Source organism: Chiloscyllium plagiosum, chromosome 42 (assembly GCF_004010195.1).
Source record: "Chiloscyllium plagiosum isolate BGI_BamShark_2017 chromosome 42, ASM401019v2, whole genome shotgun sequence".
Taxonomy (NCBI): domain Eukaryota; kingdom Metazoa; phylum Chordata; class Chondrichthyes; order Orectolobiformes; family Hemiscylliidae; genus Chiloscyllium; species Chiloscyllium plagiosum.
The window spans coordinates 10283441-10307098 of NC_057751.1; the positions used below are offsets into that span (position 1 = coordinate 10283441).

Here is a 23658-nt window from a genome sequence, read left to right on the forward strand (position 1 = left end):
CTTATTCCTGACCTATCCCCCCCCACCCCCACTCCGGCCTATCACCCTCACCTTATCACCCTCACCTTAACCTCCTTCCACCTATCGCATTTCCAACGCACTTCCCCCAAGTCCCTCCTCCCTACCTTTTATCTTAGCCTGCTGGACACACTTTCCTCATTCCTGACGAAGGGCTCATGCCCGAAATGTCGATTCTCCTGCTCCTTGGATGCTGCCTGGCGTGCTGAGGGTTGGGACTGACCCCCCACCTTTTCTCAGTCCCAACCCTCAGACTCAGCACCACCTTCTTGATCTGCAATCTTCTTACCGACCTCTCCGCTCCCACCCCCTCTCTGGCCTATCACCTTCACCTTAACCTCCTTCCACCTATCGTATTCCCAACGCCCCTCACCCTCCTCCCTACCTTTTATCTTAGCCTGCTGGACACACTTTCCTCATTCCTGACGAAGGGCTCATGCCCGAAATGTCGATTCTCCTGCTCCTTGGATGCTGCCTGGCGTGCTGAGGGTTGGGACTGACCCCCCACCTTTTCTCAGTCCCAACCCTCAGACTCAGCACCACCTTCTTGATCTGCAATCTTCTTACCGACCTCTCCGCTCCCACCCCCTCTCTGGCCTATCACCTTCACCTTAACCTCCTTCCACCTATCGTATTCCCAACGCCCCTCACCCTCCTCCCTACCTTTTATCTTAGCCTGCTTGGCACACCCTCCTTATTCCTGAAGAAGGGCTTTTGCCCGAAACGTCGATGCTGCCTGACCTGCTGCGCTTTTCCAGCAACACATTTTTAAGCTCAAATACCTGCCTTTACTGACTTGTTGCACGACTCTGAAAAGGCAAATTCTCCGAATTTAGGATGCGTATCTGTAGGATGCGTATCTGTCCAAATGGTGAGATAATTGGATTGTTGTCTTTTTTCTTGCACAGATCTTTTCACCCACAGGACCCCTCAACAGGGATTATGATGATGTTCGGAGATTCAGTGATGCAGCTGTAGTAGGCATCAAACGGTATGTGGTCCAGTGTTGGGTATAGTCAGTCTCTCTCTCTTTATATGTTTCCTTTATGTTTACTTGAATGAATCTGAAATCATGAAACTGGTGTTGTCTTTGTACTTTTTTTTGAAAAGAAGCAAAATAATTGTAAGTCGTTTTATGAAATACTATTTGTTATACAGATCTGCAGCATATAGAAAGGCCTATCGGCCCATCACATCCATGGTGGCCAAAAACAATTACCAAATTATTCTAATCAGTTTCCAGCTCTTGGCCCACAACCTTGCATGCCTTGGCGCTATAAGTGCTTATCAAAATGCTACTTCAATGGTTGGACAGTTTGTGCTCCTCCCACCCTTCACAAGCAAAAGTGCTCCAGATTGCCATCACCCTCTCAGTGAAAAGATTTTCCTCACATCCTGTCATGACATTGTGTCTCTTCCCTTAAATCTCTGCCTCTGGTGACACCAAGGAGACATGTTTTATTCCTGTCTGCCCTATCTGTGCTGTTTTCTAAATTTTTTATCTCGATCAAGACTCCCCTGAATCTCTTCTGCTTGAGTCTGTCCAATCTAAAACTGTGTGTAACCAATGCAACATTCTGGTAAATTTCCTCTGCAGCCTGTCCAATACAGTCTAGGCCCTCCTATATTGTAGATTCCTGAACTGCCTCCCCCCTCAGTACTCCTGTTGGGGGCTAATCAACGTTCATGCATAACCTAGCTACTCTAAAACTTGATGCTTGACTGATCAAGGCAAGTAAACCTTCTTCACGCTTGGTCCATCTGACATGCTCATTTAACAGACTGATGTATATGAACACCAAGATCCCTCTGAATCTCTGTTTCCCAGCACCCTAATGTTCATCATGTATTCCCTTGCCTTGTTTTTCTTTCCTAAGCCATCATATGGCACTTACCCAGATATAATTCCATTTGCCACTGATCAGCTCATCTGACCAGCCTGTCTCTATCACCCCACCAATTTTTCACAGCGATAACTAGACTGCATGCAAGAAATGTTGGCCAGTCTGCTTTTCCAGCTTTTTTTCTAAATACACTTTACTCAGACGGTGAAAATGCGAGGTTTTGTTTGTGATGCAGAGAGGTTTTCGGCCTGCTTTTATCATATACCATACGGGGACAATAAAATGGAAAGATGTGCTTGAAAAAGAAGTGATATTGCACCAAAGCTCATGGGTCTTTTGTGTCTTTCCTAGTGCTTTGAAATCTGGCATGATGAAGCCCCTCCTCGTTTGTCCCCCTGACGAGCTTTTCAAAGAAGCTCCATTAGTGACTCTGCTTGGAGCTCTGCATGCCTTGTATGTGGTGAGTAGGGTATTGCATTAAAGGAAAGAAATGTTTGCAGTTAAGTTGGAATGGGATGAATTGAAGGCTCTTTGTACTTGCTGACTGCTTACTGTGAAATAATTTGGCCTCGTCTAGCAAGAACAAGTGCTGTTATTGCTGGACTGTTCATCCTGGGACCTGGACTCATTGGTGGCAAATGGTGAAATTTGAATTCAATTTTTAAATCAAAACTGGAATTACAGGTTGAATGGTGACCATGAATCTTGACGATTGTCAGAAAAACTCATCTGGTTCACTAATGTCAATAAGGTAAGGAAACTGCCATCCTTGCCTGGTCTGGCCTGCATGTGACTCCGTACCCACAGCCAATGTGGTTGACTCTTAACTGTCTTCTGGACAATTAGGGATGGACACTAAATGATACTTCAAGCTATGCTGTTATCCCATGAATGATGAAAGGAAACAAAAAGAATCCAGTGTTTGTGACCATTTCTTAACGTGATTTGGATTGAATCAAATTTGCTGAAGATGGGCATCTGTATTGCTTGGAGTCACTGGAAGAAACAGAGGTGGATTATCCACTCAGCGCTTCTGGCTGGCGCTGCCTGTGAATGTGTCAGCCTTCTCACTTGCACTGATGTGATGGGTCCTTCCATCATTGAATATTTGTGGAACTGTCTCCTCTAGTGAGTCGTCTTATTGCCCACCACCATTCATCATTGGATATGGTAGGACTGCAGAGCTTAGATTTGATCTGTTTGTTGTGGGATTGCTGAGTTCTCTCACTTGTTGCATATACTGTTTGCCATGCAAGTAGTCCTGTTTTGGTAGCTTCACCAAGTTTATTGCCCGTTTTTAAGAATGCCTGCCTGGTGCTGCTCCTGATGTGCCCTCCTACACTCTGCATTGAACTGGGGTTGATCCCTGGCTTGATGGTCATGGTTGAGTTTGGGATTTTCTCGGCCATGAGATATGAATGTTGTGCTGGAGTACAATTCTGCTGCTGTTGATGGCCCACAGCGTTTTGTAGGTACCTGGTCTTGAGTTCCTAGATCTGTTTGTAGTCCTAGCCGTGCAGCACAGTTACAGTGCCACACACAAGTGCAGGTATTTTCAATGCAAAGGCAGGACTTTGTCTCCACAAGGACTGTACGGCAGTCACTGTTAGGGAAACTGTCACGGACAGATGCATTTGCAGCTGGTAGACTGGTAAGGATGATTTAAGTATGTTTTCCCTCTTGTTACTTCCCAGATAGGGGTCTGGAGTAGCACGTAGACGAGATGAGGATGGCAGATTTCCTTCCCTGAAGGACATTAGTGAACCAAATGGGTTTTTCTGATAACTGACCAAGGGTTCATCGTCATCAAGACATTGGATTTGATACCTGGTCCCCAAGACATTTGCTAAGTCTTGCGATTAATACCTCCTGAGCCACCACCTCCTGGATACAAGGTCCATTATGGCAGCCAAGAAGTTTTGAACATAAGACCACTTAAGTTTTCTGGTTGAGCTGATGACATGTTGGATCATTTGTCTTAATTCAAAATGATCTTACAGAGATTGGTAAATCTATTCCAATGTTCATTGTATTGCAGCCATTGGAGATTCGTGAGACATGCCCAGAAAAGGCAGCTAAAGTAGATTTTCTGGTAGTATGGGCCTCAAGTCAGGAGGAAGGGAAGAAGCTTGTACTGCTGTCATCAGCATTGGAGAGTGGCAGGTAAGAATTTCCCAAGGATTGTGTAGGTTTAAAAAGCCATCTCTTAGCACTGGGATAAAATTGGTTACTTAATGTACTGATTAACCAACTCCATACTTGTTATTTGGGTCTGTTATTATATGCATGTTGCAACCACATAATAACTAATTTGGGCTGTTAGCGTAAGTTTTATTTGTCTGTCTTGCAACAGAATGTTCCTTGTGTTCTGGGCATTACTGCTACATCTGCAGTTTGTGTTCACTTGCTGTTTGGTATTGTATTTTCCAGTCCAGAGTTCAGTTGCTGCTGCTGGCACATATAATCTTACTGCTCCTGATTATAATGTTTGCTTAGTCACTCTAACGCTCTTGACTGTAGAAAGCTGTAGAATTGCAGCATTTCAAGTTGAGTTTAAGATCTATACACAGCACTAGTATATAACTAATTCACTCAACTGGTATTCCCTCTGGTCATTGGTCAGGCTACTTGAATGTAAGGGTAGTTATTTTGCTTGTAGCTTGGGGTTATCTGCAATTATTACTGAATATCCATTGAAGCGTCACATCTTTCATATACTTTTTTTTAGACTTGAAAACTGCTTGAGTCAACTACAAGTTACTGACCATTGGTCGCAAATGTGGCAACCATCATCCACTTTTACTGAGACATGTAATCTCCTCTTGTTAGTTACTATCAGCCTGACTTTGCCACTCTGTGGTCAGGACTCCTTACTTCTGTACTCCTGTGAGGGACGTCACGACATGTCTTGAAGCTCGCATATCAACTTGATCATTTTTCCATCATGCTCTTAAATTAGGACTACAGCTGCATTGCTAACAAATCGGTTCATTTCTCTGACTTAATATCATCACTTTTGTCTTTACAGAACTGTATGCAGGGATATTGGTGGATCTGACCCAGAGAGAATGGCTGCTCCAAAAGTGGCTGACTATGTTCAGAGTCTTTTTAGTAATTCTGTTGTAGCTGTAAGTTTTCTCTTTGCTGGACCTTTTTCATCTTTTCATGTAACAGTTGCAAATTCTGCCCTTGTTTTCATACATCCGCTGCACTTCTGTTCTAAAATGAATGACAAGTTTAGAACGATCAAGAACAGATTGCACCCCTAATCTTTCATACCATGATCTTCAAATTAGCTCCTTCAAACTACTGTGCTAACCTCAAGTCCTCAATTTTTGCCATTTTAAATATTGATACGTTTCTCTTCTGGCAGTTGGAATTTGATTTGCTTGTAATGTTTTCAGGCCATGCGTTAAAAATCTTAAGTTGTTGGATGGATTTAATTGTGTTTTTTTTTATTGGCTGATAGCTGGGTGGTATTGGGCTTGTGACAACTATAGCCATATAATTTCAAGGCCCATATTTACTCCCAACGTAAGTTTCTCTGCAGAAGATTGAGATAGAAAATTGATGTTTCAGGCCGGAGCCCTTGGCTCTGGCCCAAAATGTTGATTTTCCTGCTCCTCGGGTGATGCCTGACCTGCTGTGCTTTTCCAGCAACACACTCTCAACTCTGATCTCCAACATCTGCAGACCTCACTGTCTCCTAGAAGATTGAGTTGGACTGGTGCAGTTCCTTCTATAGTGACTTAAGAAGGATATTGATCCGGCAACAGTGAGTGAACCATCATATTCCTCCAAATCAGTATGGGAGTGGCTTGGAGGGAAGTATGCAGGTTGTGCTGTTTCCTGTTGGCCCAATTCTTATATAGGCCGACCTCTATATCTGCGGGTCGAGTTTCCATGGTTTCCGTTTCCGTTTCCATGGCTGGAACACAAAAGGAAACATTTCTGGAGCCGGGGACCCCGACGCTGCCAGGCAGGTATGTTTCTCATGTAAATGAATGGGTTTGCTCCTATCTGTGGTTTCAGGCTTCTGTGGTAGGTCCTGGAACATATCTGCTGTGGGTATTGGGGGACAACTGTAATTGAGCAATCTCAAATTTAGAAGGTTCTGTTGAAGGAATTTATGGTAAGTTGCAACTCGTGGATTGTACACACTACTTCCACAGTCAACAATGGGGGGATTAAACATTGAAGGCGAAGCAGCAGTTTAAATATGACACATTCAGCTAAGAAAGGAAATATCTGATCTCTGACAGAGATGAGAATGCTTTCTTGACATTGGCAGTTTAGAGCCAATTTTTATTTTACCTGCTTCTCTCCTCATTCTGTGGTAGATCCCATCAGTCCCTTTGGATGGAGCTACCTTTAATGATCTGCAAGACACCCAACACCACTTCATTAATAATATTGGCCTGCCATAGAATATTAATATACCCTCCCGAATCTTAGCATCATCTGTGTCATTCTCTGTGGTGGATACCAATGTGAAGTACTGGTCCTGACCTGTTTCCTCTGGCTCCTTGCATAAATGGCCTTGTTTTTTGTCCTTGATTGGATCGATCCTATTCCTTGCTATCCTCTTGTTCCTAGTTTTGGTATGAAAAGCGTTGGTATTTTCCTAAATCCTACTTGCAAATGCCACTTCATGGCCCCTTTTCACTACAGTTACCTTGATTTGTGCAAGTAAGAGGTTTGAAATTTTTTTTTCAAACAGCAAAAAGGATGAGTTGAACCTTGGCCCGGTTGTGGACACTCACTACTTGATCTGCCTTCATGTATTATTGTTCGTTAGCTTCTGGTAGCTTACTCTGAACATTTGACGATTTAGATCTTTTCCATGTGACAGATTTTTAATGTAAAATTAGAGTAAACAGTGGGACTGCTTCAAAATCTAAGTTATGATTCAGTGGGTTTGTCCTTCTTGCAGAGCCTAACGCCAGGGCTTGATGGTCCAAGGAAGATGAGTTCACATTACAGCCAAATAGCTCGAGTATCCCCATGGAATTACTGTAGTAATGTCACTGAACTAACAAGGCAGAACCCCAAGCTAATGTTTTGGACATAGGTTGATGTTGTGCTGTAAAGTTGAAACCAAAAACTAAGCCTGGGATTTGGAGAAAAGTGTAATGCCAAACATGTATTCCCTTTGGATTTTCATAAAAGCTCATCTCCTTCTCCCATGCCCTTTTTTTTTGAGGGAAATAAATGTACTTTTCTAACTTGATTCCACGCCCACAGTAAATATTGATGACTTTGAACTCCCTTCTGGACAGCTAGGAATGGGAACTAATTGCTGGACAAGCCAGCGATATTCAAACAAATCAATGAAAAAAATTGGTTCCTGAGCAGCCATGTAATGGAAAGAACATTGCAGCCGTGGCCATTCAAAGTAAAAATTCCAGGTGAGAAAGGGTACGTAGAGGTGTATGCTGCCACAGCATTCCTGATTGCTTGCAGGGGCATCTTGTTACTTGACTACAATTAGTATATGGATCAGATTGGTAGCACCAGTGCAGGATTTGGTCCTATGCATGCTAAGGTGCATTTGGGTGCTGCCTCCATGCCCTGCCTGTGGGGGTCTTGTTGGTGTGGGTGAAATCTGCATTCGGTCAAGAACCATTTTGCAAGCCATTTTCAGAAAGTCAAGGCAAACTGTTAAGAAGCCTAATGTGAAAAACTGAATTATCTGTTGGAATTTATGAAAGCTAAGAGCCAGGTGGAAAATAAATTCTTCATCTTAATTGCCAGGTTTCAGTCACAAGTGATTCTGTGATTCTCAAGGAGCAGTACCCGTGCTTGGCAGCAGTCAATCGCTGTGCCAAAGGTAAGTTGGTGTTCCACTCAGCTGAGTCTTTACCCTCGTAAAAGTTTGTTAGATTGAATTTTATCGATATCTGCTCGGCTGTTTTCACACTAAGTTTCTTTTGGTATTCCAAGATGATTTTTCTCAACATGTTTGAAACATTTGATTTGTGGAACAAAAGCAGTGTTCAGTGTACATCCATATGTGTTAGATGAGTTACAGATGTGGTTTGTTCCAAGCCCAAGGTGGATTCAGTGTGTCCCTTGGTCAAGGATTGGAGGTGCGATGGTGGAGTATGCTCTTGGATGCAGAAGGAGAGTTTGGGACAGGGCATAGCACCCTCTGCATACAAAAGTCAATGGACTGTGTGCCAAATGAGGGTTGTTGGGAGGTTGCCACCCTTGGGTCTGTGAAGGAGGAGGGTTGGAGATGTCCTTGTGTGCACAAGGGCTGTCATGACCTGAGGTGCACGCATGCTCACTCGAGAGCCAAGGTGGGGGTCATGACTTTCACGAGTGAGCTGTGTTCGCTTTTTGTGGAATGAGTCCCTTGTTTGAGAGTTGGTGGTGGGCAATGGGGTGGTGCCTACTACAGTTGGGATGTGTGTCCATGATGGAAAAGACTGGGTTTGTACAATTGTAGTTATGAGGAGGCTGTCATGGGCTGCGGGCTTGGGCTGTTCAGGTTGTGGGGGACACTGCTTCGGCATGGAGACTTGTCAGGTGCTTTGAGAGGTCTTTAGATTCTCCAACCCTTGGAACCTCACACATCGGATTATTTTTCTGTCTGTCTGTCTGCCATGACCACCTACCACTACCAACTTGCTGAGTCTTCAATTCAGAGTACATGTGCTATGATTTTTCCCTTTTCATTCCCACAGATGTTGAGCGGCATCGAGCACGTGTTATTGAACTGCATTACACAGGAGAGGGTGCCACTGATAAAACACTCATGCTTGTGGGCAAGGTAAGTATCGCATCACAGAATTGTGATCTGGCTAACCATGTCCTTCATGTATTGTTAAGTGTATACAGCATGTGTCAAGAAGTTTATAACAGATTGCAAAACCATGTCTCTCTATGGGTATTAGCTGCATGCACCTGTTGTAAACAAATTACATTTTGTGTTCAATGAGTTTGGAGGTGAAAGTCCTTTTTTACATGAAAGTCAAGGCAGTTCAATATTCATGTGAGAAATTCGAAGTCCTCGTAGCTACACCGTACATGAAGTTTAGCTGTCTGGTGCGAGAATGGGATTTACTTCTAACATGAATTTAGCATTTTGAATTGTTGTATGAATAATTTTTAACATCTGAGGGGTTTTGTTAAATTATTAATGTTTTCTACAAACTTGCATGTTGGTGAAAATGCTTGAATAATCAATCACTAAACTTCAGGCATTATTTTGACCTTGCAGCTAAGTAACAGTCAAAATAACAAACATGAAATGGTCATCTTTCACAGGGGGTAACCTACGATACGGGAGGTGCAGACATAAAAGCTGGAGGTGTTATGGCAGGAATGCACAGAGACAAATGTGGAGCTGCAGCAGTTGCAGGCTTTTTCCAGGTATTTACTCTGTTTTCCTGTTCAGATGAAGCTTGCTTATTTGTATCAAAACTTGTGATCAACTCAGCTCAGCCTTGTTTCCTGAGTTTTTGATGTTTAATTCTGTCTGATAGCAGGATCTTGGCTGTGTTTCTCTCTTTTGAGAGAAGGGATAATACTCAAACGTAGACTGCTGTGGTCAAGAAACTGAATCTGATAAATTCTGTGAATCAGAACAAAACATTGTTACATAATGATGAGTTCTGTGTCTTTGTGGCTGTCTATCCTGCCATTTGCTTCAAATCTGTTGTATGCAAGCAATGCAACTTTAACTTGGGTTTCGTCAATCGTGTCTTGTTTTGACGGCTATTACTTCATGTGCAGCATTATTATTGCAGGAATGATAGGCCATCTTTACAAGTTGTTTGCTGTCAAATAGCTTGTATTCATTTTGCAAACTCATTTGCCCTATCCAAATTGTTTTCTTGTGCTGAATGAAATGAAGCCTCTTTGCACCCCTTCTTAGTTTGCAATTTAAGTTTCATCTTCCATGTTTTATTGAATGTTGTTGTTGTCCACAGGTGTTGTCCATTCTGAAACCAAAAGGAATCCAAGTGATAGGAGCAATGGCAATGGTTAGGAACAGTGTTGGTTCAGGTAATGTGAATCAGAGAAGCATGGCATTTATAAATGGATGATGACAACTGCATTTGTTCAGTCCTGCTGCTGTTTGTCCAAATTTGCAAGGATGAGGGAATTTATTTTGTAAGCTGTGATGCATCTGTTGCTTTTGGATCATCATGGAAGGATGAAGAATGTAGTGTTGGCAATGAAATCAACTCCAAAACTTATAAAGATGGTGCTCTGATTGCACTTGAAGTTTCAGATGAATAACAGTTAAATGGAAGGCAGAAAAATAAAAGGAGAAAGTGAGGACTGCAGATGCTGGAGATCAAAGTAAAACAAAATGTGGCACTGAGAAAAATAACAGGCAGTGTCATCCATTTGTTTTGGTTTTTTATTTGCTTATTGAGGCTACTGATCTGAAGTGGCATTTCAAGTTGCCTTTCTCTGATGGGATTCACCTTCACTAATCTGGGGCCAATGGCTAGTCACAGGGACTTGAAAGGAGTGATCAGGGAGGCCCCAAGTTAAGTCACTACAGTTTCAAAATCAAATAATAGGACAGAAAGTGAAGAAACAATTATAAATCCTCCTTCAGGTACGGCAGGTGAAGGCAACATTTAACTAAGTGTATTCTTAACCATTTCTCTCTTGTGGTTTTATCAAGTTTTTAAAGCACCAGTGCTGAGTGACAGGTTACACTGTGTCTGGCCCAAATCATAGTTATTTCTCTCTAGTTGGAAGAGACTTGGAACAGACGTTTTGGTCCATCCAGCCCATACTGACCATAATCTCAAACTAAACTAGTCCCACCTTCTTGTATTTGGCCCACATCCCTCCAAACATTTCTTCATTTACTTTAAAACATTGTAACTACCTCCATCCACCACTTTGCCCGGAAGTTCATTGCACACAGGAATCATCCTCTGTTTTTAAAAAAATCTTGCCCTTCACGTCTCTAAATATTTCTCCTCTCACCTTTAAAACTATACCCCAAGTCTTGAAATTCACCCACCCAAGGGAAAAGACACCTGCTATTCACCTCATGCAGATCCTTGATCTTCTGATTTTATATACCTCTGTGAAGTCACCCCTCAACTTCCTACAGTTATTAAGTTGAAGGCATGTACTGTGCCTTTGAGGAAGAGAATGCTGTTCTGAGCTGAGAGCTTCTGAACACCTGTGTATATGAGAAGATGGCAGTTCCAGAGTGTACTGGAAAACTGAAAATATGTACCATTTGGCTGTGAAATGGCTACCTGTGTTTTGGTTGCTGCTGAGACAACTATTCAAATTTCACCAGTTAAATTATGCCCCTGGATTCTAAAACCCAATCTCGTTTGAATTTATTTGATCCAATGAGATAATCTGATGGCGCAGTCAAAGAATATGGACATGTTGCAAAGTGGTCAGAGAGAAACTGCTAGAGAGTTAATTGCCCATTTAACATCATGCTGTCCAAGAAATTAGAAAATACTGTCCATCAAAGGTAGCTTTCACATGAACTCATATTAGCAGTAATCACAAAGAAGGTGACCCTGAGAGATCAGCAGCAGGAAAATTGAAGACAGCAGAGAAGGTACAGACTGTGTGTGATTTTGAGATTAAGCTTAATGTAATTTTAATAAGTGTCTTATTGGAACAGCATACTGTTACAGAGTTGGAGTCAGAGTAAGCAATTAAGCAAGGGGGGGGGCTTAGATTTGTGATTTTTTTTTTCTTTAATGTTCACTTTTCAGGGTAAGAAAACAGTGATGTTATTTTCTTTAAATGATGGAATTTAGGAGTTGTCTGTTAGTCACATTTTAACCCATTACAAGGCAAGGCTCGTGATTTAATTAACAGAAAAGGTTCACCCCATGTCATAACACTACGCTCCAGTGGGAAAACGTCCTAGCCTATCCAGCCTCTCCTTACAACTCAAACCCTTCATTTCTGACAACAATCTTTTTAAATCTCTTCTGAAATCTCTTCAGCTGAATAATATCCTTCCTATAATGGGACAACCACAACTGGACATAGTTAATTAGAAGAAGCCTCACCAATGTCCTGTACAATCACAACATGCACCAACTCTTATACTCCAAAGTCCTTCACTACCCTGTCTGTATGTGACAGAATCTTCAAGGAATTATGCACCTGAACCCCTCAGTTTCTCTGTTCAACAACACTGCCCACTGCCCAACTTTTAATTGTAAATCCTGTCCTTGTTTGTTTTATCAAAATGCAACATCTCACATATATCCAAATTAAACTGTGGTCACTCTTCGGCTCATTCATCCCATTGATGAGGATATCTTCATAATCTTAAATAACACTTTCTTCATTGTCAACTACGCCACGAACTTTGCAGTCAGCTGCCAAGTTACTAACTGTGCCTTCGAAATTGTCATCGAAATCATTTAAATAAATGACAGACAAAAATTGGCCCAGCGCTGATCCCTGTGGAATACTTCTGGTCATACACTTCTAGTTTGAAAATGAACTCCTTGCCACCACTGTTGGTCTCCTGCATTTAAGCTAATTTTATATCCTATCAGCAAGTTCACCCTGAATCCCATGTGCTCTAACTCTACTAATTAATCTACCCTGAGGAAACTTGCCCAAGTCTTTCCTGAAAACCAAGTAAACCATGTCTACCTCTCTGCTCTCATTAATCTTCCAGGTCACATCCTCAAAAAATTCAATCAAATTTGTCAGACACAATTCCCTCACACACAATCATGCTGACTGTGACTAATCATTCCTTGTCTTTCCAAAGGCATATAAATCCTATCTTTTAAGAATCACCTCAACAACTTTACCGCCACCAAAGTCAGACTTTTAGATCTACACTTCCCAGGCTTCTCCTTCGAACCCCTTTCTAAACCAAGACACTCTCCAGTCATCTGGCACCTTGCCCATAGCTATAGAAGATATTTCTGCAAGGAGCAGAAACATTTGGTTAACTGTGAATCTGAGATGTATAGGATTTTTGTTCAGCAAAATTAAGGGATGTGGGCCAAAGGAAAGTATATGGAATTAGAAGAGGCTTGAGGTACTGAACGGCCTACATCTGTTCTTGTGTTCCCATGCAGAGTAAGGTTACTTAGTTTTAGATCATTACAATTACAACTTGGTTTAGGCTTGTTTCTTAATCATTTTACTGCTTCATGTGGGTTTCAACATGGTGCTGACTTTGTCATTTTTCGAGACAGTTGAGACGTTTTATTTTAGTCTTCAAGAAGCACTGGCTATTGCTCTCTTGAGTTTGTTATTTTTCTTGTCTAGATTGTTATGTAGCAGATGAGCTTATCACATCCCGTGCGAAGAGAAGAATTCGGGTGGGAAATACAGATGCAGAAGGGCGGATGGCAATGGTGGATCTGCTGTGCCACATGAAAGAATTGGTGTGTATATCTTCTGAATTAGCAAGAGAATGTGTGTTTTTTTTTTCTTCAAGGTTGTAAAGCACTTAAGTTGCAGTTGGCTGTTGTACAACATCTTTCAAGTACTTGTTGCGTGAGGTGGAGGATGATTTTTTTTTAGCGTTCCACAAAAACCAAGACCTGTTCTACAGTTTTAAACATGGGTTGAAGAATGAGAAACAGAGGCTGAAACATTTCTTGCTGATGTTAGTTTTCCTTTAACTTTGCTACCTCATGGTCAAAACAGTTGGCTTTTAAGTTGTTGCGTTTCATTTCAGTTTAACAAATCATTTTAGTCTCTGAGGAAAAGGTACAACATTGACTTCAAGTTGGAGATTATAAACATTGACACTGACCACAATATAATCTTATGAAGACGTCGAGGTCCTGGACCTTGAAGAGGATTGAAAAGCTAGCAAGGCCTGCCTAACTCAGCACCAAGAGTTCTGAACAAGTTAACAATGTAACATTTGGGCAAAACAGCTAGCCATGAGACAGAGTCAAATTCAAATTTGTCCAATCTGTTGAAATTATGCTCCAAGATACTCCAGTCTAATCAAGTTTCAATTTAGTATTTTGATTCATGTTTCATTGGTTTTATTAATCTGATGTTTTCGGGTATAAAACCGGACATTTCTCAACAGTTGAGAGAGAACTGCTAAAAGACCAGCGATGTCAGCTGCGGGTTTAAGAGCACTTTGAGAGGTGCATGTCTGTGGAAGAAGTCTGCGCAGCAGAACATTGCAACAGACCTGGAGAGAATCGACAAAGGAGGTTTGGCAAAGCTGACAGATTTTGAAACGTGATTTTTTTTTTAATCAGACGAGAGTGAGAGATAAAAGGTAGGTTTAAAAGAAAGTAGTTATGGGGAATCCAAGATGGTGGCAATCTAGGAGGATCGCACTGCAGAGCTCTGCACTACTGCACAAGCAGGGAAGAACTTCTAACCCACCCACCCCGGTCCATTGTGATATCCTGGGAAAGGTTGTGGAGTTCCAGGAAACTGTGGAAAATCATCTTAGCTGCGTTTTTGCCATCTAGGCATGCCAAACAGTGGAGGAGGAGTGTCCGAGGCCGGGCCCACGGCCCAGCCTGCAGGATCTTCGGACTCTATTACCTACCAGGCCCAGGTGAAGGAGCTTGCGAAATGTTGGGGAAGCAGATAGATATTTGGGCCAGCTTCTCCTCTATCATGCTGCAGAAACATGAACAGCAGCTGGGAGGCCTGGAAAAAAGGATGGGTGAGATTGAACACAGAGTCAGTCGTGGAAGCTGATGCCAGTTCCTCCACTGACAGGATCCAAACCATGGAGATGCAGGTTTGTAACTTGAGTGACCAAGTGGAGGGTCTTGAAAACATGGGCAGGAGAAAAAATATCCAGATCGTCGGTCTGCTGGAGGGTAAGGAAGGTAAGCGGCTGGTGGAATTTATTGAGGATTGGTTGCTGAAATTCCTTAACTTGGAGGCTGGATTGCAAGGCTTGAAGGTTAAGAGGGCGCACTGGGTCATGGTGCGGAGGTCAGATCTGGGTTGACATCCTTGTCCTTTTGGTGCTGTTTTATCATTATCAAGACAAGGAGAGAATCATGGAAACTCCCAGAATCCAGGAAAAGGGAAGGTTCGAATTTACGGGGGCTCCAAGATAATGTTCTTCCAGGACTTCTCAGCGGCAGTGATCCTGTAAAGGAATTCTATGACAGTGTCAAGAGAAGACTGAGGGAGCTTGGAATCCAGTATTCTGAGGAATCTGGCGGTGCTTCAGATCATCTTAAATGGATCCGTACATTTCTTTGACATGTCAGAGAAGGCAAGAGACTTTGTTCAGATTAAGTTAATTTGTCAACAATGTAGTATGTACAAATAGTGTCTTTGTTTTTTTTCTTTGAAAAAAAGCAGGAAGTGCAGTTGGGGCTTTCTTGTCCTATTTTTCTTGGTAATAATCTGGTTGAAACTATGTTTGGAGGCGGTTGAGATGTGTACTTTCAATTTCTAAGTTAAGTTATATCCAAGGATGGGTGAGATATTTACCCCCTTTTATTTATTTCAAAATTTCTATATTCACATTGCTATTCCATATTTTGTTTCTTTTTCTGCTTGTTTGCGGTGCGGCTCTAGCTAGGAGGAGGAAAATGGTTGGGATGGCTAGATGCCTACTTGCCAGTCGTTTGTACCTGGTTCAGGTATCTGAATGCTTGGGCTGCAGTCTTGGCAGTGGGATGTGAAATTGAGTTTTCGGATGAGTAGTTTTCCCCCTTTGGGCAGGGGTGAGTTCCCCTATTCAGCACCGTGGGACTTTATATGTTGGTTTGCTTTTTGGTTTTTGTTGTACATAATCTTTGATAGCTTTGTAGGTTTGTTAACTGTCATGGTTTTAGTTTATGTAGTTTTTCTGTTCGATGCATCTTGCGACCCGAAGGCTCGGCAATTTGTGGTTCAAGTTCCTCCTGTCAGGAATTTAAATGTTACTGCAGAAGGTTATGGCTCATGGATTGATTAAATAGTGCACCTGGAACATCAAGGGGAGTCACCCTCCTATTAAGAGGAAGAAGGTACTTTTGAGTCTTAGAAAGGAGAAGGTGGATATTGTTTTGTTACAGGAGACACAATTGGATGATAGGGAGCATTTGAAACTGTAGCATAATGGCTTTGATCAGGTTTACTTGTACTTTTCTTCTTTTAATACCAGAAGTAGGGAAGTGGCAACATTGGTTAGGAGGCATCTCCCATTTAAGTTGCGAGTATGTGTTAAAGACACACACGGGAGGCTTGTAATCCTTAAAGCCCTGATAAACGGGGAAGAATATGGTGTTTTTAAATGTTTTATTGCTCTCCGGCCCATCCCTCAAATTTCTGATAGATGCGTTCTCTGAACTGGTCAGTCTTCAGTCCCTGAATATCATTTGTAGGGGAAGATTTTAACTGTTGCATGAATCCCACTTAGACAGATTGCCCAAAGGCCTCTTTTCCCCACCCCACCCCACCCCTGCCCTGGCTGCCATATCCTATGTACAAACTCAACAATTAGTGGATCTGTGTGTGAAGTTAGGGCTGGTGGCCATCTGGAGGCGTCTCCACCTTTTTAAAGGCAGTGATTTTACATTTTTTTCAATCTGCGCAGATGTCACGCCAGGAATGATTTTTTTTTTGTTTCTGACCTTCATGGCACTCTGGGGCTTGTTGGCATCTTGTACGATTGGTAATATTACCATCTCCGATCACGCTCCAGTGTACCTGTTGGTTAAGATGAAGGACATTACAATGGGTCTGAGGCAGTGGCGAATAGATCCCTTTTATCCCCAAGGATAATAAGTTGGAGTACATCTCTATGGAGTTTTGTGCATTCCTAGATGTTTAACTCAGGCTTTGTTAGTAGCCCATCCGTCCTTTGGAAAACTACTAAAGCTTATGCCAGAGGGAAGAGATATTTCCTACTCTTCCAGCAGGAAGCAGCAGAAGGAATAGCAGCAATGTCTCCTCGAAGCATGCTTCAAAGCAGCTGAGAAGGCTTACTTTGACAGGCCCTAGTTGTCAAGCTACAGAGGATTACAGTGTTGTGGTCTACATTGAATTCCATGCTCTCAGACAGCAAAGAAGGAGCTTACCTTTGTAGAGCAAAGACTATATGAGCACAGTGACAGGCCTGGCAAATACTCAGCATTTCTTGCCAGGAATAGGAGCGTGCCTCAAGCCATTACGACAATTAGGGAAGGGTCTGGGAACCAACATGTGACTCCAAAAAGATTAATGTGGCATTCCAGATATTTTACTCTAGGTTATCCCAATCTGAGGATTGTGAGGAGGAGTGAGACAAAATGGAGTCTTTTTATTTTTTCAAGGATCTGAGCTCCTGGGTATGACCCCCAAACAAAAGTCTCTTCTCAATGCCCCCTTATCAGAGCTAAGAGCTGCAGGAAGCTATGAAGCAGCTTCAGAGTGGAAGGGGACCTGGTCCTGACTGACCTCCCAGCGAATTCTACAAGGAATTTATAAACATTGTCAGGCCCAATGCTCAACATGTTCAAAGACTCATACAGCCGTGATTGTCTCCTGCCATCTCTGAGAGAGGCCAATATTTCACTTATTCTTAAAAAAGAAGGTCCTTATAGGACTGTGTGTCATACAGACCCATTTCACTCTTATGTGGACTTTAAAATGCTCTCTAAGACTCTTGCGTAAGGCTGGAGACTATTGTTTAAGAGGAACAGACTGGCTTCATAAAGGGCGGCAGCTCCTCCAATGATGTTAGGAGGCTGCTTGATATCGTTCAAGCATGTCAACAACACTCAATACAGGGATTGGTGATTTTCTTGACATGCTGAGAAGGCATTTGACAGAGTTGTGGCCATACCTTTTCTATACTCTGAAGCAGTTTGGCTTGAGTGAAGGTTCTCTACAGTGACCCTCTCACTGCGGTCATCACCAGTGGGGTGGGATCAAACAATTTTAACATTTTTAGGGGCACCCTGCCGAGCAATTTGCAATAGGACCCATGCTTTATAGTTGAAGATTGTCCACAGGGTCCCCTTGGCTCCAGACCGTTTGTCAAAATTTAAACCAGGGGTATCTTCAACATGTCTCAAGTGCAAAGTTGGTTTGGGCACTCCGAATCACTGTCTCTGGTTCCCTGGTAGGCTTCAAACATACTGGAGCGATGTGGCAGGTGCAATGGAGGGGATTTTCAGTGTAAGGGTGAAGGGCCTGGTCTCTCCTCTTCTTGGCCTGTCCAGTGTGTTCCCTGTGGATGAACACAAGAAAAAAAACATTTCAACATCCTCACTTTCTGCACAAGAAAGAATATCTTGTCAGGTTGGGTGTCTGAAAGTTCCCTGGGCTTAGCGGGTTGGTGTAAGATTGTTATGGAGTATATCCCCTTGGATTTTCTCACAAGTATGGTACACCACAAAACTGAGAATTTCTATCAGACATGGCAGCCGTTTTTGGAACACCTGGACACAGATTTATCTGTCACACTAATAAGGGCTTTTATATAACCGTAACAAATATGCTTTACAAGTCTAATATCCAAGGAGGAGGAACTGCAAACGTATGAGTGTTATGTATGGCTGAATTGAGTTATTACTATTTATGAGTTTGTTGGTTATTATTTATTTAGTTAAATAGTTGGGGTTTTAAAAATATATATTTTTCTATGTATATTTATTCATTTGTACATGAGTGGTTGGCTTTTTTACTGTGTCCTTTCTTGGTATTGTTTTGTATTTGTAATACTAAAATCTATTTTTCAATAAAAACACTTCAAACAAGAGACAGTTGTAAATAATTGTTAGTTAAGGTCCTCTGTTAGACTTAAAAAACAAAGTCATTAATTTTAACTTAATTTAGTGACTTTTGGGATAGGTCTTTGCCTCATGAGTTTTAACACATTGCAGCAGAAGGTGAATCTTTTCTGTTGCTGGTTTAAAATGGCAGAGGGATTCACCCCAAATAACAACAAGTCTGTACCACTATAAAGTGTCTCTCTCAAACGTGAATTGGCTTAACATGATTTAAGAATTTAGAGCATTAGTTGTAGAACACGAGCTTTTCTTAACTGTATCTCATATAATGAGATTCTGGCTTCATCAGTTCAAATGGCTAAGCTACTGCAAGATTGCCTTCACATGAGATTGCTGGGGAATGGTACTATTGCGTTAAATCAGAACTGACTGTATCTGCATAATGTGCAATTTGTCATAAACCGTTCGCTGACATGGAGCTCCATCAGAGTCAAAAAGTGTGGTGCTGAAAAAGCACAGCCGGTCAAGCAGGAGCAGGAGAGTCGATGTTTCGAGCATAAGCTCTTCTTCAGGAATGTGGAGCTCCATCAACAAGTTGTTATGCTGTAAAACAACAGCAACTGACAATGATCATGCAGATGAGTAATTAAATGCTGCATCCATTTGCTGTAGAATCACCATCTCGGAAACTCTGAAAACATGCTGCAAACACAGCAGTCATGAGTGCAACCATCATTTACTGGTGCAAGCAATCTTTTTATGACCTGATTTTAATATGTCTCACTGAGCAAAGAGCTGAACCCTCCCATAACTCTTGAGTTCCTTGATTTTGCGAAATAATCGTACAACTCGTGCCCTTTACCTATAGCATAACGAAGCTTCCTGTCTGGTGTGAAATTTTAAGTTTCCTCTGTGTACACATGAATGCCTTCATATTTATTTCTGACGTCTGCTGTCTTGAATTTGCCAAAACATTTTGGAGTTAGGTTTTCACCAGCATGTGTGGTGTTTGTGGATCACTAACTTTGTAGCTCCTCCTGTCTGTACCTCAATTTTAAAGTGAGAAACCTTTTATGACTTTAAACCATTGGTCGTCTTAGCTGTCAAATATTTGTGTACCAGTATAGGATTTAAAATTGCCATTCCTCAGTGTTCCTTTTAAAATCGATCACTTGACAGCTCATTGGGATATAAATACATGATACATTTCCTCTGTTTAGATGTTTAAATGTGGAGAATTTCTTGGCAGAGGGTAGTCAATCTGTGCAATTGTTAACCATAGAATACTGGAGAGGTGGTCATGAAATACGTTCAGAGCTAATTGTTAATCCATCATGTCATTGAAGGTGCTGGTGGTATGGCAGGAAAGTGGGAGTTTAGCATTAATAGGTCAACTGTCATCTCATTGAATGTTGGAGTAGACTTGAGGGACCAAATGGCCAATTATCTTAGGGTGTAACCTGCTCCTAAATGAAGTGGAGATAATCTGTGTCCTTGAACTAAATTTCACAGTCAATCTATTAACACCTTTGTCTGTAAGTATCTCTATATATTCTCAAGCTGCTCAACACCATGCATCGCTGTCCACAGCCTATAAGGAAGCAAATTGCACGTTAGCTGTTTGGACAAGATGATTTCTGATTTTTATCTTCGCTCAAAGGTGAAAATGTTTGCCCCTTTCTCACAGGAAGTAATGTCTTTGTATTCAGGTTATTGTTTTACATTGACAAACACTCAAATTCTTTTGAATTGAACCCTTTGACTCCATTATTTTCCTTTTGGAAGGACAAGTGGTGAAAAGTCTTAATACTGCAAGGGATCTTTGCACAATGGGGCAAGGAACAAATATCCAGGTGCATGAATTTGGACCTCCTGACTTGTTTGTTTGTTTGTTTGTTTTGACATGACTGTGTGCATTGTGTTTTCATACACTAACAATTTGGGAGCAGGCATTAAATTCTTTATTGCTCATGTCGCCAGAATTAGTTTCAGCTGTATTTAGGGATTTATGCTTCATCACATTCGGCAAACTAAGATGACAACATCCACTTATTAGTTATTGTTAATTGAACTTGCACTTCTTCAGTACAGTGATCACCAATGTTGAACAGATTGACCTGCATCCATGTTGGATTATGTTCTGCAATATTTGAATTAGTTTGTCTGTATTTATTAATGAAGCCAGGATATTATTGTACTTCATGAAAGCTTTCCAGCACTGAGCATGGCATTGATTAGTAATTTTTGAATGTTGCTCTCTTTCCAAAGGCTCTTGAGGATTATGATCCCGACCGCTTTGAACTGTTCACTATTGCAACACTAACTGGGCATGCTATTCGAGCTGTTGGTGGCAACTACTCGGTGAGTATGATCAGGTTTATGATCTACACACATCCTGAAGTATGTTGAATAATGCAACAGATCTCCGCTACCTGGAAAATAAACTTAAGGTGAAGGGACCCTTGGTAGGCAGTGATCATAATATAACTGAATTTTCTTAGCAATTTGCAAGGGAGAAGACCAGAATCAGAGGTAACAGTATTGCAGCTCAATAAAGGCAATCACAGAAGCATGAGGGAGTAGTTGGGTAGAATTGACTGGGACAGCAGGAAAGACAGTGGAACAACAATGGCAGGAGTTTCTGGGAGTAATTCATGAGATACAATAGAGGTTCATCCCGAGAAGAAAGAAATATAGTACAGGGAGGATGAGGCAATCATGGCTGACTTGGGAACTCAGGGACAGCATAAAACCAAAAGTGTGTGTATAATGTGGTGAGGGGGAGTGAGAAACCAGAGATTTGGGAAGTTTACAAAGACCAACAGAGGTCAACAAAAAAAAGAGAAAATGAAGTATGAGGGTAAGTTAGCCATAATATTAAGGAAGACTAAGAGTTTCTTTAGATATAAAGGGCAAAAAGAGGCAAAAGTGGACTTTGAGCCACTGGAGGGACAGTAGTGGGGAACAAGGAAATGACTGAGGAACTGAATAATTACTGTGCTGGAATCTTTGTGGTGGAAGAAATGAGTAATATCCCAGAAATTCAAGACGGTGAGGGGGCAGAGCTGAGTATGGCAGCCATCACCAAGGAGAAGGTGTAAAAAAAATAGTAAGTGGCCTGAAGGTTAATAAATTACCTGGACCAGATGGACAACACCCCAGAGTTCTCCGAGATAGCTGAAGAGATAGTGGAGGCGTCAGTGGTGATCTGTTTCAAAAAGGAGTCAAGCAAAAGATGGAAAATTAAAGACCAATTAGCCTAACCTCAGTCATAGAGATGTACAGCATGAAAACAGACCCTTCGGTCCAACCCGTCCATACCGACCAGATAGCCCAACCCAGTCTAATCCCACCTGCCAGCACCCAGCCCATATCCCTCCAAACCCTTCCTATTCATCTACCCATCCAAATGCTTTTTAAATGTCGCAGTTGTACTAGCCTCCACCACATCCTCTGGCAGCTCATTTCATACATGTACCACCCTCTGCGTGAAAAAGTTGCCCCTTAGGTCTCTTTTATATCTTTCTCCTCTGGACTCCCCCACCCCAGGGAAAAGACTTTGTCAAACACCTTCGTCACTATCCTATCTACCTGCGACTCCATTTTCAAGGAGCTATGAACCTGCACTCCAAGGTCTCTTTGTTCAGCAACACTCCACATTACCTTACCATTAAGTGTATAAATCCTGCTGAGATTTGCTTTCCCAAAATGCAGCAGATCGCATTTATCTGAATTAAACTCCATCTGCCATTCTTCAGCCCATTGGCCCATCTGGTCCAGATCCTGTTGGAATCTTAGGTAACCCTCTTCACTGTCTACTACACCTCCAATTTTGGTGTCATCTGCAAACTTACTAACTGTACCTCTTATGCTCGCATCCAAATCATTTATGTAAATGACAAAACGTAGAGGGCCCAGCACCGATCCTTGTGGCACTCCACTGGTTAAAGGCCTCCTGTCTGAAAAACACCCTCCACCACCACCCTCTGTCTTCTACCTTTCAGCCAGTTCTGTTTCCAAATGTCCCTCAGGATTCCCTCCAACAACTTGCCCACCACCGAGGTCAGGCTCACCGGTCTATAGTTTCCTGGCTTGTCTTTACTGTCCTTCTTAAACAGTGGCACCACGTTTGCCAACCTCCAATATTCTGGCACCTCACCTGTGACTATCGATGATACAAATATCTCAGCAAGAGGCCCAGCAATCAGCTTCTCTAGCTTCCCACAGAGTTCTCGGGTACACCTGATCAGCTCCTGGAGATTTATCCACCTTTCACCGTTTCAAGACACCCAGCACTTCCTCCTCTGTAATCTGGACATTTCGCAAGATGTTACCATCTATTTCCCTACAGTCTATATCTTCCATATCCTTTTCCACAGTAAATACTGATGCAAAATGTTCATTTAGTATCTCCCCCCTTTTCTATGGCTCCACACAAAGGCCGCCTTGCTGATCTTTGAGGGGCCCTATTTTCTCCCTCGTTACCCTTTTGTCCTTAATATATTTGTAAAAACCCTTTAGAATTAAGGAGAATCCATTTGCCAAAGCTATTTAATGTCCAGTTTTGCCCTCCTGATTTCCCTCTTAAGTATACTCCTACTTTCTTTCTACTCTTCTAAGGATTCACTCGATCTATCCTGTCTATACCTGACATATGCTTCCTTTGTTTTCTTGACCAAATCCTCAATTTCTTTAGTCATCCAGCATTCCTTATACCTACCAGCCTTCCCCTTCACCCTGACAGGAATATACTTTCTCTGGATTCTTGTTATCTCATTTCTGAAGACTTCCCATTTTCCAGCCGTCCCTTTACCTGCGAACATCTGATTCCAATCAGCTTTCGAAAGTTCTTGCCTAATACCGTCAAAATTGGCCTTTCTCCAATTTAGAACTTCAACTTTTAGATCTGGTCTATCCTTTTCCATCACTATTTTAAAACAAATAGAATTATGGTCGCTGGCCCCAAAGTGCTCCCCCACTGACACCTCAGTCACCTGCCCTGCCTTATTTCCCAAGAGTAGGTCAAGTTTTGCACCTTCTCTAGTAGGTACATCCACATACTGAATCAGAAAATGGTCTTGTACACACTTAAGAATTTCCTCTCCGTCTACACCTTTAACTCTATGGCAGTCCCAGTTGATGTTTGGAAAGTTAAAATCCCCTACCATAAC

General features: G+C 42.0%; 1 protein-coding gene across 1 annotated transcript in view; it reads left to right on the forward strand.

The window, feature by feature from the left end:
* zgc:152830 (uncharacterized protein LOC767682 homolog) overlaps window positions 1–23658 on the forward strand; it is a 46252-nt gene that overhangs the window by 13462 nt on the left and 9132 nt on the right. Inside the window, exons 5-14 of the mRNA XM_043681370.1 lie at window positions 927–1009; window positions 2214–2322; window positions 3901–4025; window positions 4891–4990; window positions 7617–7692; window positions 8552–8637; window positions 9135–9239; window positions 9800–9875; window positions 13113–13231; window positions 20756–20848. Of these exons, the coding sequence (XP_043537305.1) occupies window positions 927–1009; window positions 2214–2322; window positions 3901–4025; window positions 4891–4990; window positions 7617–7692; window positions 8552–8637; window positions 9135–9239; window positions 9800–9875; window positions 13113–13231; window positions 20756–20848 (972 nt within the window). The remainder of the gene's footprint in view (window positions 1–926; window positions 1010–2213; window positions 2323–3900; window positions 4026–4890; window positions 4991–7616; window positions 7693–8551; window positions 8638–9134; window positions 9240–9799; window positions 9876–13112; window positions 13232–20755; window positions 20849–23658) is intronic.